This window comes from Natator depressus, chromosome 20 (genome assembly GCF_965152275.1).
Source record: "Natator depressus isolate rNatDep1 chromosome 20, rNatDep2.hap1, whole genome shotgun sequence".
Lineage (NCBI taxonomy): Eukaryota > Metazoa > Chordata > Testudines > Cheloniidae > Natator > Natator depressus.
In genome coordinates this window covers 25,055,724-25,070,935 of record NC_134253.1, presented here as the reverse complement: position 1 = coordinate 25,070,935, position 15,212 = coordinate 25,055,724, and the positions used below count along the sequence as shown (strand labels likewise).

Genomic DNA, 15,212 nt, shown 5'->3' with positions numbered 1-15,212 from the left:
TCTCAGGAAGTAACTCTGAAAGGTGTGTGCCTCCTGGCTCAGGGAGAGAAAGAAGCTGTTTGTACCAGCAGCAGGAAGGTAGCTGCCTCTCTTCCCTCTTTCAGTTCTTCCGTTAAAATGTGCTCACGGCCATGTCTTTATTCTGGGGCTCAGCAAGGCTCTGCTGACCCACCAATAAGGAGACTGCGAGGTCAGAGGACAGTAAACCTTTTGGGCCTTCTTGATATATTCCAAAAGGGGCCCTTTATAATGATCCAAACTCAGGATAGCAGAGGGGCTCATTACGAAGTCAGGCCTTAAGGGACGGACCAGCACACAAGGCTCAAGGGCCGTAGAATAGAATATATATTTTAATTTACACATGTGTCCAACCGGATAGGAAGAAAAAGACTCTTCTATCCTGATAAGGCAACAGTGAACAATGATAAACCTCCAGAGAACAGAATGGGAGAGGAAAAAATAATATACAAATGGGACTAAGTTTAAAAAAGTTGTAATGAAAGATTCCCCCCCACCCCCACCCCGTCTGCCCCAAGCCTCCTCCCTGTTCTTCAGTCTCCTCCTGTCTTCACCACTTCTTTTTGTGCTCGTCCATTGACACTCCTCCCGGGCCCAGCGCCACCACCAGCAGCAGGCCCCCTATTACCGACATGGTCTGGAAAAAGTCATACTTTAGGAAGTCGTGGAGAGGCCTGTAGGTGGGGATGTTCCAGAACGCATTCTGTACCAGATTGATTACGAAGAGCCAGATGACCAGGGTAAGGGCGGCCAGCTTGGTCTTGAAGCCAATGGCCACTAAGATGATCAACGCCATGCCAAAGATGTCCTGGAAGATCTGGGATAGGGGAAATATCAGGAGACGTGAGTACCTGCACAGCTCTTTTATGCCAGGAGCTGAAAGCACTTCACAAACAGCAAGTCAGTGGCGGAGCCAGGAATAGAACTCAGGTGTCCTGGCTTTCAGTTCCCTGCTCAGGGCTAGACCAACACTTCTCCCCAGAACTGAGAATAAACCCCAAGATCATCATCTCAGTTCCATCTTCCTTCATGCCTAGCTCCTCCTAGGGATTCTTCCTACATTGGTCACCGCACCCATCTCTCCGCAGCCTCCCATACCTGGCCTATTCTCCCCCTTTTTTGGGTCTTGCTTGTTAGACTCTTCAGGGCAGAGGAGCTGGCTGCACGTGGAGGGCTTGGAAAGTGAAGAAGGTGGTTTGGACTGGAATGCGGAAGCAGCAAAAATGCAAGACCACGTTATCCAGCCCACTGCACTAGCTCAAGGCAGGGTCAGGTGGGTCGGGAGGTCTGAGGCCTCTGCTCACTCTCCCCCCGACTGACCAGCAGTGGAGTAACCTCCCCGCTTTCCTTCCCACATACATGCCAAACAGGGCATGGAACCTGCAACACGGAGCAGCCAACTACACTGCTGCTGTGTGTGGGTTACAGGGGAGAATCCAACAGCACGAAGGGCCCCTGAAGTGAAAGGGGAGGACATCACAGGCTTAACCATGGAGGGGGTGGCAATCCCTTTGCTTCCAGGCTAGTGCAGTGTCCAGCCCCACTGCTGGATGGGCTGCCTATAGCAGAGAGGGACCCAGGATAAGGTGACAGGGAGTGTCAAAGGCCACTTACAGTGAAAGCACTGAGTTCAAAGTGCAGTAGTGTCATGAACATGAGCACAAGCAGGAGCCTCCCCCCCAGCTGCATGTACTGTCGCGGTGAGATGTCGTCCACGGTGGGGACGCCGGCGAACATGGACTTCCCTTCAGAGCGGGACTCTGCCAGTAGCAGCAGCAGCCCACCTCCTAGGGCAAGGTTCCTGCAGCAGGGGGAAGCAAAAGGATCAACGGATGACGGAGCTACTGTCTTCTAACATGTGATGGCTGCCATGCCAGGTATGGAACTGGGGACCTCCAGCTTAAAAGCAAGAGCCCAGTCTCCCTAGCTGGGGCTGTAACAGACTCATATCCCCTGTGGATCGGGCACAGCAGGGGACCTGTAGCACACACTCACCAGTGGGTTACACAAGCCCCCACCAAGCCACATTGCTCGCCTTACCATCCTGGAATCACACTGCACTTGGGTTCATTAGTGAAACCTGAACCCTACCAGAAGGGACTGACAGGTGGGGAAACTGAGGCACAGAGTGGCAGTGACTTGGCTAAGGTCAGATAGGAAGTCAGTGGCAGAGAGAGGTTAAGCACCCAGGAGTCTTCTCCTCCATTTTTCCTGTTCTAATCGCTGGAGTCAGGGATTGCCTTTAGGAGCCAGGCCTTGCCCTCATTTCTTTGCGGCTAAGTAGCACCAATTCCATTCATCAGCTGAAACTCACCTCATCAGGAATTTGAGATCCCATAAAATACTGTAAGCGACTGTCTGCAAAACAGAAACCACCAGTTTAAACCCTGTGGCCAGGTAATAGGTTCAGCTGGTTGCACCAGATGATCTCAAGGAGTTGTTCAAAAGTTAAGCCCCATGGAAGAGGAGTCAGTTTCAATTTCACGTTACAGAGCAGGGAACTGAAGCACAGAGAGACCCCGCAGCAAGTCAATGGTGAGCACCACAGAGTCCTCAGCGTATTTATCCCGTGAGGCGGGGCAGGGCTATTATCCCCACTGTGCAGATGGCAAATCATTTAAGTCTCTCCCTGGGCTTTGGTTCCCAAGAGCACAGGTGCCGACTTCCTAATTTCCCCGGGGGGGGGGCTCAACCCCCACTCCACCCCAGGCCCCCACCCCACCTCTTCCCACCCCCATCCCCTCCCCCGAGCACACCCTGACCTTGCTCTACCCCACCCACACTCCGCCCCCTCACTCCCCAGCACCTCCTGCACAGGGCTGAACAGCTGATCTGCGGCAGGCGCTGGAGGGGAGTGGAGAGCAGCTGATTGGCAGGGCCTGCTGGCAGGCGGGAGGCACTGGGGATGAGGGGGAGGCGCTGCCTGGCGGGGCCACCAGTGGGCGCTGGGCATCCACTAATTTTTTTCGTGGGTGCTCCAGCCCTGGTACAGCAGGGAATTGAACCGGGGTCTCTCCCAAGTCTCATGCTAGCGCTCCACCCACCGCACCATCTTTAAAAGAGCTAACTGTGGCCTAGCAATGATTAAGATGTAGGTGGACATAATGATCTACAAATAGAGTTGAAGGGGGTAGGACACCATGACAGGTGAGAAATTTAGTTTAACAGAACGGGGGGTGATCAGGATGAATGAAAGTAAGGAAGGGGAACATTTAGGCTGAATAGCAGGACATTTCCAGACAGTGAGATGTATTAGGCTGTGCTGTAGTCTCCCCCAGGGAAGGGATAGAAGCCCTGCGTGCTTGTGACATTTACACATTCAACTAGAAAAAACTTTAGAGAATAGAGCGAAGGGCACAATCCTGCCCCAGGCAAGACACAGACTAAGGGATTGTCAACATATGAACATTAATCCCGAGTAAGGGAGGGTGTGAATTTAAAGCAGATTCACTTTTCTTGATTAACTCCATGTGTGGACGCTTTTGTTTCGGAATTGAAGTGCTTTATTCTGAATTAGCTTAATCCACTTTAGAATTGAGAATTCACCCGTACTCTTGAATAGCTGTTCCTGATTAACTCCCCATGTAGACAAACCCTAATAATAGTAAGAGGTCATTAGTCTTTTCCATTCTCTAGCTTTTAGGGCTCTCCAGCTCATATCATTCCACAGCCACTGGCCATCAGCGCCCACTACTATCAATCCACCAAGCAGCCGGGGGAATCTTTGCTAACCATGGCATCCAGCACTCCTGTCTGGAGCAGTGTCTTGAAGAGAGCCCATCTCCCACTCACCTGCATTAAGATAATCCCAAACAGGCCAAAACAAGCGTAAGGAACAAACTTCCTGGCCAGGACTAGAACGCACCCAACTGCAACAGAGACACAGAGAATGCAAAAAATCAGCACCAGAGCCAAAGCAGGTGAACAATACACAGGTGGCCCTTTCAATACTCATTCTTCTCTCTGAGGGAGTTTGGGGCATTTTACCACCAGCGTAGCACAGTCAGGGAAGACAGCCACATGAGTCTTATCAGAATTAGAAGAGGAGCTTCTCCATAGAACAACCTCGGAGGGACACTTGACTAGATGACCTTAGAGGTCTTTTTCCAGAGGTATGGTGGAAGATCACAGGAGATCTACGCTCTACTCCAGACTCTGCCCCTGACTCACTACGTGACCATGGAAAAGTCATTTCTGTGTTCTGTGCCTCAGTTTCCCCATCTGCATAAGAGGGACATACAACCCTGGGGCACATGAAGTTTAACACTATGAGATCCCAGTGTGGAAGGTGCCAGAGACAGGAAGAGTGTTGTTCTTTCAAGGATTCCAGCTTCTGCAGTGAAATACTGCCTCTGTGCGATGCTCAGCATTTGCAGAGCTGGGGAGAGGCCGGGGAGGGGTGGAAAAGTCACTTATGTACAAACCAAATGCAGAAGCACAAAATGGGGAATAACTGGCTAGGCAACAGTACTGCAGAAGAGGATCTGGGGGTTACAGTGGATCACAAATTAACTACGGGTCAACTGTGTGATGCTGGTGTGAAAAAAGCAAATATTCTGGGATGTGTTAACAGCAGCATCATTCGTTAGACATGGGAGGTAGGGCTGTCGATTAATCGCAGCTAACTCACGCGATTAACTAAAAAAATTAATCGCAGTTTCAATCACACTGTTAAACAACAGAATACCAATTAAAAGGTATTCAATATGTTGCATGTTTTTCTACATTTTCAAATATATTGATTTCAATTACAACACAGAATACAAAGTGCACAGTGCTCACTTTATAGTATTTTTATTACAAATATTTGCACTGTAAAAATGATAAAAGAAATTGCTTTTCAATTCACCTCATACAAGTACCATTGTGCAATCTCTTTATCGCGAAGTGCAATTTACAAATGTAGATTTTTTTTGTTACATAACTGCACTCAAGAATAAAACAATGTAAAACTTTAGAGCCTACAAGTCCACTCAGTCCTACTTCTTGCTCAGCCAATCGCTAAGAGAAACAAGTTTGTTTACATTTACGAGAGATAATGCTGCCTCCTTCTTATTTACAACATCACCTGAAAGTGAGAACAGATGTTCGCTTGGCACTTTTGTAGCCGACATTGCAAGGTAGCATTATCTCCTGCAAATGTAAAACTTATTTGTCTGAGCAATTGGCTAAACAAGAAGTAGGACTGAGTGGACTTGTAGGCTCTAAAGTTTTACATTGTTTTACTTTTGAATGCAGTTATTTTTGGTCATAATTCTACATTTGTAAGTTCAACTTTCATGATAAAGAGATTGCTCTACAGTACTTGTATTAAGTGAATTGAAAAATACTATTTCTTTTATTTTTACAGTGTAAATATTTATAATAAAAATAATACTATAAAGTGAGCACTGTACACTTTGTATTCTGTGTTGTAATTTAAATAAATATATTTGAAAATGTGGAATACATCCAAAAATATTTATATAAATAGTATTCTATTATTGTTTAACATCGTGATTAATCAAGATTAATGTTTTGAATCACTTGACAGCCCGAATGGGAGGTAATTATTCCATTCGAGTTGGCACTGATGAGGCCTCAGCTGGAGTACTCTGTCCATTTTTGGGCACTACACTTTAAGAAAGATGTGGACAAATTCGAGAGTCCAGAGGAGATTAACGAAAATGGTAAAAGGTTTAGAAAACATGACCTACTAAGAAAGGTTAAAAAAACTGGGCAAGGTTAGATCAGAGAAGGGAAGGCTGAGGGGGGAGCTGATAACAGTCTGCAAATATGTAAAAGGTTGCCAAAGAGGATAGTGATTAATTGTTCTCCATCAGCTTAATTTGCAGCAAGGGAGATTAGGGTAAACTATTAGGAAAAACTTTCTAACTCTAAGGATAGTTAAACACTGGAGTGACTGATCAAGGTAGGTTGTGGAATCCATCACTGGGGTGGTCTAGGTTACTTGGCCCTGCCTCAGCATGGAGGGGGTCTGGACTAGATGAACTTTCGAGGTCCCTTCTATGATTTTGTACCCAGGCTCCCTCCCAAACAGCAGCTCAGAAGCGTCACTGAGGTGGGAGGGTTCTTACCCAGCTGTCCAGACATGTTGATTAACACGAATAGCGTGGCCAAGATGATGCCACTCCCCCACGACATATTGATGTAATCCCGCTGCTCGTTCCATTGAAACCACATCCGTATCCCATCCTCAAGGAAGGTGCTGATCAGACAGAGGTGAGCCAGGTGAGGTAGGTAGCGCTTCGTCACCCGTAAGAACTGGAGGGGGAAGATATGGCCAGAGGAGGAAGAACAAAAGGCAGCATTAGAGAGTCAGAAAACAATGGCCCACAGCAGCTGAAGCAACAAGTTGTTAGGTTACCCAGCTCCAAAAGCGATAATACTTTGCTCAGAGGAGAATCTCAGCGCGTCTTGCACACTTCCATTAATAAATCTTCCCTTTGCCTCTGGGAGGCAGGTATTAGCCCCATATTAAAGATGCGGAAACTGACGTGAGAGCCGCAACTTGACTTTTCTAAGGTTGTACGAGTCAGCAGTTCCCAGCCCCTGCTCCGACCACTCCACATGCCTTTCCAGAGCCAGGAATAGAACCTACGAGTCCAGACTCCCAGTCCTCTGCTCTACCCACTAGAATACACTCTCCTTCCAAAACTGGGAGTAGGTCCCAAGAGTCCCAACTCCCAGTTTAAACTCTCTGGAAAAACATATCAGGACACCTTTGAAGCGGTAGGACTGCTGCAGGAAGCTACTTTGAAGAGCAGGTAATTCACACAGCCCTACGCTGTGCATTAATTCTGTAGACCCACACAGTAGAGATTCACTGAAGCAGGGGAGGAGACTGCTTAGTAGCAGGATTTAAAAGTGTCTGTGTGGATAACACAGGACACCACATGTGCTTTCTAAGGAGCTCAATTTAACTTTAATCTAGACATACTTCTAGTGTGAGAGAGGATAGTGCCAAAGAAAACTCAGGTTTCAGAGTAGCAGCCGTGTTAGTCTGTATCTGCAAAAAGAACAGGAGTACAATTTGTTAGTCTCTAAGGTGCCACAAGTACTCCTGTTCTTTTTAAAGAAAACTCACTAGATCCACGTGCCAGAACACAATGCTGAGGAAAAAGCAGAATAAAGGGGTTGCAAAAAAGTCAAGTTATTGGGCTCAGTATAGGGGTAACTGAGTGAAATTCTATGGTCTGCAATATACAGAAGGTCAGACTAGATGCTCTAATGGTCCCTTCTGACTTTAGGATTTATGGGACTACCTCAAATCCTTTATCCACTACTTACATTTCTATAATGCCTTCCTATCCTGAAGGATCCCAAAGCAACTAGCTGGCTACATAGCTTTATGGTCTCCATCTGTCAGATTTGAGCAATCAGTTGAGCAGAAATCAGTTTAATCCCCAAATCCCCATTGTCTGAAACTGGGTTACATCCTCTAAGGCAGTGCTCAAAGTGGTGGTCCGCGGACTGGTGCCGGTCCACGAGCCATCGGCTGCCAGTCCGCGCGCACATTTGAAAAAAAAAATTGCCGGTCCCTCACATCAGATAGCTTGAGAAGCACTGCTCTAGGGTCCATCAGTTAAGCGTGCTCATACCAAAACCCCTGTTTAATTAGTAGAGCCCCGCGCAAATATAAAATTTGTATCCGCATCCGCAAACATGGTCCATGGATATAAAGCAGATATCCGCAGATTTACAGGGCTCTATTTATCTGAATGAATTTCATATCGTCCTGATCTATATAGGTAACAGGGTTCCACAGAACACCAGAGGGAAGCAGCCACATCTGGGAAGGATGGCAGCAGGTAGTGCACAAGCAAGCTGAGAACTGGGAAGGGGGAATTTTCGCTCAGGAACCCTGCACTAGTCAGACCTTGGGATCTCTAATACCCATTCAGACTGGACAGCTGCCTGAGTTTTAAGGTCTGGTTCAAGAAAGTAAAATGCATGGGGCTCAATTTACAATTGTAAGCAATGTACTGTGTACTTGGAATACAAGCCCTAAATCCTCCTAACTATTCCCAATATCCATTTTAAACACAATCATGTCAAGATGTTTCCAGGCTTTGTGCACTGGTGCCTACTGCATAACAGAGACACCAAAAGACATCCTGTAAAGCACATGCTCTGAATCAGCTCAAGCGTTAACTGGAGTTTGTTGTGTCCTCAACTGAGACTGAGCAATAACACAAATTAGAGTCCCAAACCCCTTTGCCCTAGGATCAAATCAAGGTGCCACATTGACAGCTCTGGAAAATGAGCTACTTATCCCCAGGATGGATACAAAATGAGAAATAGTGAGGCAAACTTCACAAACACATGCAACCCCTGCCAGCATACCTGAGCTGGAGAGACTCCTTCTAGGGATAAGCCAAATACCATTCTCTGAGAGGAGGCTTGAAGGTGTGATATTAACTAACACAACTTAGCCAAGACTGTAACTTGACCACTTTAGCACGTGTTGAAGGCAGCTTGCATTGCCTACCCTAGATCTTTCAAACAGGTTAGCATGTGCTGACATCATACCTTTAAATCCCCGTCTAAATATGGACTTTTTTTACCTCTGGCAAGAGAGCCAACTGCAAGACTGACAGCGATTGTGCAAGTCCTAGTAGGAGTTTAGTTGAGACTCATGAGCGCTATGAAGATATTCTGCAGTCTGTGTAGGCTGAGATGAAGTCAGAACTCCCAGGTCCGCCACTGATTCACTGTATAACCACAGGTAAGTCATTTCCCCGATCTGTGCTACGGTTTCCCCATTTGCAACACGGGGATAACACCTACCTTTCATGGGCTGTGAGGTTCAATTCACTAATCAGTTAGTGAAGTCTGATTATCATGAGGTAATGCTGGATTACTATTGGTGTGGAATGGGACTGAACTATTGACGTGAAGATTCCCTCTCCCAGTATAACTGACCCCTTGCACACAGTGCTCAGGACAATGAATTCCCCTGTTCTGTCCTTGGGTTTGTTTATTTTGAGGGAATTGAGATCAACTGGAAATAGTCAGGAGAGCAGAAATTTTAATCCCATCAGATTCATTACTTCATGGTTCAAGGCACAAAAAGAAATGCCAATTCAAGTCAACAGAGCATCCCAAGCTGCACCAGCCTCACTTACTAGACATGTGTGAGGCATGCTGGGCACTGTCAGGGGTTCTGTGCTCTTTGTCCCCTTCCTCCCCAGATTCTTGATTTTACCTTTGACCTCACTCCCGCTCTTGTTTTTTCATTTTTTGTCACCAGAAATCAGTTGTGTGCTGGGCTTAGTGGTTCCTCCCCCACGCCCCAAGCTGAAGGAGGACGGGGGGGAGATTTAGATATGGGTGGGCCTAGACCTGCCTTCCCCAGTACTACAAATAGTAGCCTCGCAAACCCCAGGCTGGGTGCCCTGTACGCCGTACCCCGCTGCAAACCAGAAGATGTGGGTCCCCTTCCTGCTCAATACCACCCCCAATGGGGGGGGGAGAAGAGGGGAGACACATGGCACAGCCTTTCCCCCCACTCTTCCTACTGTGTGTGTGTGTGGGGGGAAGGTGGTACACCCCTCCCCCCAAGCAGAAGGAGAAGCAGGTAGTACATGCCCCCTCCTCCTACAGGCTCCCCAATGGGGGTGGGCAGGAAGAGTGGTTGGTACCCCATCCCTTCTCCACAGAAGGCCCCACGCTTGGGGGGAAGAAAGAAGCAACAATTGGTACATTCCGCCCTCCCCCCGGGGAAGGAGGAGGAAAAGCAGGTGGTATATCCTCCCCCCCCATCTTTGACAGGTTCCCCCAATACCCTCCCCATAGTGGTACATCCCCCATTACTTCTCTATGAGGGCAGTAGGTGGTACAGCCCCTTCCCCAGGGGTAGATGGTCGATCCTCCCCACTCCCTGCCTTCTCCATACCCACCCCCTTCATGATAAGAGGAGCAGGTGGTACGTCCCACCCCTCACTATACTTGAGGGAGATGGTATCTCCCACCCCCTCAATGGCTCCCACGCTGGGATGGACCAAACCATTCCCGGTTGGGAGGGGGCAGGTCAGTCCCAGCTCCCGCTCCTCCAGGAGGAGCCGCCCCCAGCCTCGACACCTCTCCCCCTCACCTGGTCGGCCAGGTCCTCAGCAGCCCCCATCAAGTCTCCACTGGGCGCCATAGTCGGCTCCGGCCCGGCCTCACTGTCTCCTCAGGGGCCGAGAGTGGGGAACGGAGGGGGCGTGGCCTAGGGCGGGAGAGGGCGTGGCCAGAGCGCAACCAGTTACCGGGAGGCTCCCGCCCACCCCACCCCCGGGGGATCACGTGGGCGGCCTCGGCCATGGCTACCGAGGCAGACTTATTCGTTTCAACGGCGTTGCCCCGATAGCCATGGCGGCCGGGTCCGTCCTTCACCCGTGGCAGGGAGGGAGGAGCCGAGCGCTATCGCCGCCTTCCCGCCCTCGGAGGGCTGCGGTGCGGGAGGGGGGAGCGCGCTCACCACAGGGTGCGGGACTGAGGGGAGCTGGAACCGGGACACAGTCACGGGCCCACACCCGGCCACGGCGCCCCACACGCTTCCACGGCGCCCCACACCCAGCCACGGCGCCCCACACCGACCCCACCACGGCCAAATCACCTCACTAGCGGCCACGGCGCCCCACCCCCAGCCACAGCGCCCCACCCCCAGCCACGGCCCCCCACCAGCCCCAGCGCCCCACACCGACTCCGCCACGGCCAAATCACCTCACTAGCAGCCACAGCGCCCCACACCTGGCCACAGCCCACACCCCGCCACGGCCCCACACTGACCCCGCCACGGCCAAATCACCTCACTAGCGGCCACGGTGCCCCACACCCTGCCACGGTGCCACACCAGCCCCAGCGCCCCACACCGACCCCGCCACGGCCAAATCACCTCACTAGCGGCCATGGCGCCCCACACCCCGCCACGGCCCCACACCAGCCCCAGTGCCCCACACCTGGCCCCAGTGCCCCACACCGACCCCGCCATGGCCAAATCACCTCACTAGCGGCCATAGCCCCACACCTCGCCATGGCCAAATTACCTCACTAGCGGCCACGGCCCCACACCAGCCCCAGCACCCCACACCGACCCCGCCACGGCCAAATCACCTCACTAGCGGCCACCACACCCCACCACGGCCAAATCACCTCACTAGCGGCCACGGCCCCACACCCAGCCACGGCGCCCCATACCCCGCCACAGCCCCACACAAGCCCCAGTGCCCCACACCTGGCCACGGCACCCCACACCAGTCCCAGCGCCCCACACCTGGCCACGGCGAAATCACCTCACTAGTGGCCATGGCGCCCCCACCCCGCCACAGCCAAATCACCTCAATAGCGGCCACGGCCCCACACCAGCCCCAGCGCCCCACACCTGGCCACGACGCCCCACACCGACCCCGCTACGGCACCCCACACCCCGCCACGGCCAAATTACCTCAATAGCAGCCATGGCCCCACACCAGCCCCAGTGCCCCACACTCGACCAAGGCCAAATCAGCTCATGAGCGGCCACAGTTCCCCATTGCCGGCCCACGCATGGGGCCTCATGCCTGGCCACGGCCACGGTGCCCCACACCCGGCCACAGCACCTCATGCCTGGCGACGGGGACATCGCCTCATGACCAGCCACGGCCACAGTGCCCCACAGCCAGCCACAATGACAGCACCTCACACCCAGCTATGGCGTCTCATGCACAGGGCCTCACACTTGGCCATGGCGATGCCGCCTCATGCCCAGCCACAGCCACATCACCTCACGCCCAGCCAGGGCGCCTCACACCAGACCATGGTATCTCACAGCCAGACACGGCATCAGTTCTTCAAATGGCACCACGGGGCTGGCACCTCGCGCTCAGCCACAGCGACAGCACCTTGCACCCAGCCAGGGCAACAATGCTTCAAACAGCGCCATGGCAACATGACTCAACTGACACATATGATGGCGCCGTGTGTAACCGTGACAGGGGATGCTCTGTATCCTGGTAAAGAGGAGCAGATAGATGTTGATAAAGTACAGGTAGGAACTACGGCTGTTACTCTGAAACCAGTCAAATGAAAAAGAGTCCCATTCTGTTACCTCACATGAAGGCAGACAACTAAATACTGACAAATTTTATAAATGCTTGTACACAAATGCAAGAAGTCTAACTACTAAGATGGGTGAACTTGAGTGCCTGGTAGTAAATGATATTGATATAACAGGCATCACAGACACTTGGTGGAATGATGATAATCAATGGGACACGGGAATGCCAGGGTACAAAATAGATAGGAATGACAGAATAGGTTGCACTTGGGGGGAAGTGGCAGTATATGTGAAAGAAAGCATCAAGTCAAATATAGTAAAAATCTTAAATAAATCAAACAGTACCACAGAATCTCTATGGGTAGAAATTAAATGCTTGAATAATAAGAGCATAGCACTAGAAATATACTACCAACCACCTGATCAGGATGGTGATGATTGTGAAATTCTTAGGGAGATTAGAGAGGCTACAAAAACAGAAAACCCAGTAATAATGGGAGATTTCAACTATTCCCATATTGACTGGGAACACTCAAGGAAGACAAGGCTATTGTGGAGAAGCTAAATTAATTCTTTGCATCAGTCTTCACTGCAGAGGATGTGAGGGAGATTCCCACACCTGAGCCATTCTTTTTAGGTGACAAATCTGAGGAACTGTCCCAGATTGAGGTGTCAATAAAGGAGGTTTTGGAACAAATTGATAAACAGTGAGAAGTCATCAGGACCAAGTGGTACTGTATTCACTGAAGAGTTCTGAAATATTAAATTGCAGAACTACTAACTCTGATATGTAACCTATCGCTTAAATCAGCCTCTATACCAGTTGCCTGGTGGATAGGTAATGTAACTCTGATTTTTAAGAAAGGCTCCAGAGGCAGTCCTGGCAATTACAGGCTGGTGAGCCTAATTTACCAGGCAAGTTGGTTGAAACTATAGTAAAGAACAGAATTATCAGACACACAAATTAACACGATGTGTGAGGAAGAGTCAGCACAGCTTTTGTAAAGAGAAATCATGCCTCACCAATCTATTAGAATTCTTTGAGGGGGTTAACAAATGTGGACAAGGGTGATCCAGTGGATATAGTGTACTTGGACTTTCAGAAAGCATTTGACAAGGTCCCTCACCAAAGGCTCTTAAGCAAAGTAGGTAGTCATGAGATAAGAAGAAAGGTTCTCTCATGGATCAGTAACTGGGTAAAAGATAGGAAGCAAACAGTAGGAATATATGGTCAGTTTTCAAAATGGAGAGAGTTAAATAGTGAAGTCCCCAAAAGATCTATACTGGGACTACTGCTATTCCACATCTGCATAAATGATCTGGAAAGAGGTAAACAGTGAGGTGGCAAAGTTTGCAGATGATACAAAATTACTCAAGATAGTTAAGTCCAAAGATGACTCTTAAGACTTACAAAGGATTATCACAAAACTGGATGACTGAGCAAGAAAATGGCAGATGAAATTCAGTGTTGATAAATGCAAAGTAATGCATATTGGAAAATATAATCCCAACTATACATACAAAATTATGGGGTGGAAATTAGCTGTTACCACTCAGGAAAGGGATCTTGGAGTCCTTGTGGATAGTTCTCTGAAAACATGTGTTCAGTGTGCAGCAGAAGTCAAAAAGCGAACAGAATATTAGGAACATGACAGGCAGAGTTAGGGAGAGTACCACGCCATGACCGAACTGTCTTCATGGGAGACCTGAATGCCAAGGTCGGTAAGGACAACACAAACAACGATAGCGCAATGGAAAGACATGGGTGTGGCACTCTGAATGAAAATGGAGAAAGGCTTGTTGATTTCTGAAATATGAATGACCTAGTTATCGGCGGAACCCTATTTGAATATCGTGAAATTCACATGCTGACATGGTGTTCTCCAAATGGCAGAGATAAGAACCAGATTGACCATATCATGATCAATGGCAAATGGTGACACTCACTGACAGATGTGAAAGTGAGAAGGGGTGCAAATATCATAATGTCATGTATAAATCCATGGAATGCCCAAACCTTGAATACTGTGTGCAGTTCTAGCCGACCCATCTTAAAAAAAACTATTGGAATTGGAAAAAGTACAGAGAAGGGCAACAAAAATGATTAGGGGTATGGAACAGCTTTCATCTGCCTATCGATTAAAAAGATTGGGACTGTTCATCTTAGAAAAGAGATGACTAAGGGGGGATATGATAGAGGTCTATAAAATCATGAATGGTGTGAAGAAAGTGAATAAGGAAGTGTTATTTACTCCTTCACCTAACACAACAACCAGAGGTCACTCAATGAAATTAGTAGTCATCAGGTTTAAAACAAACATACCGAAGTACTTCTTCACATAACACACAATCAATCTGTGGAACTCATTGCCAGGGGATGTTGTGAAGGCCAAAAGTATAACTGGGTTCAGAAAAGAATTAGATAAGTTCATGGAGGATAGATCCAACAATGGCTATTAGTGAAGATGGTCAGGAACGAAACCGCATGCTCTGGCTGTCCCTAAAACTCTGACTTCTAGAAGTAGGGACTGGACTGGTGCTAGATCACTTGATAAATCACCCTGTTCTGTTTATTCCCTCTGAAGCATCTGGCTCTGGCCACTGTTGGAAGACAGGATCCTGGGCTAGATGGACCGTTGGTCTGACTCGCTGTGGCCATTCTTATGTTCTTATGAATGATGGCATCTGCTATACAATGCATTTGGTGTTGGTGTGGTAAGAGTTCCATCAAAACCTGGAAATGATAGCTCTGCCTCTAGCAGTGATGGTGGGGTGCTGTACCGGAACAGGACATGAACAGGGTTTCCTGCCTCAAACAGCAATGGCGTTGTCTCAAACACACTGTAAGCAATGATATCGCCTCAATGGAGCCACATCCATGGTCTGCATTTGGCCCATACTATCTAAAATTGCACTCCTTTGCCTCTCCTTCCAGTCGCAGTCTCATTGCTGGTCACACGGTGGTGCCACAGGCCAAAGAACCCGAGTGGCATCAAATGCAGAGGACCATTCCATTGGCTGTTCTCCCAGCTCCTTTGCATTTACGTTTAGTTCTAAGTTAATTCTGACGCTCTGGGGGTATGTCTACACTACGAAATTAGGTCGAATTTATAGAAGTCGGTTTTGTAGAAAGCATTTTTATACAGTCGATTGTGTGTGTCCCCACACAAAT

The 15,212-nt window shown here is 49.0% G+C and overlaps 1 protein-coding gene across 1 annotated transcript; it reads right to left on the bottom strand.

The window, feature by feature from the left end:
- Nucleotides 1–534: 534 nt before the first annotated feature.
- On the bottom strand, nt 535–10,245 carry LOC141974858 (surfeit locus protein 4-like). Its single transcript, XM_074934877.1, has 6 exons — nt 10,115–10,245; nt 6,096–6,282; nt 3,811–3,887; nt 2,333–2,376; nt 1,633–1,819; nt 535–835 (listed from the first exon to the last, which is right to left on the bottom strand). The coding sequence occupies exons 1-6, from the start codon at nt 10,163–10,165 to the stop codon at nt 569–571; spliced, it is 813 nt and encodes a 270-aa protein (XP_074790978.1). The 5' UTR covers nt 10,166–10,245; the 3' UTR covers nt 535–568.
- Between the last annotated feature and the right edge of the window lie 4,967 nt (nt 10,246–15,212).

Coding starts and splice junctions, on each gene's coding strand:
- LOC141974858 (XM_074934877.1), bottom strand. CDS start 10,165: ATGGCGCCCAGTGGAGACTTGATGGGGGCTGCTGAGGACCTGGCCGAC. Junction 1,820..2,332: donor GATCTCAAATTCCTGATGAG/GTGAGTTTCAGC, acceptor CCCCTGCTGCAG/GAACCTTGCCCTAGGAGGTG. Junction 836..1,632: donor TTGAACTCAGTGCTTTCACT/GTAAGTGGCCTT, acceptor CCCCTATCCCAG/ATCTTCCAGGACATCTTTGG.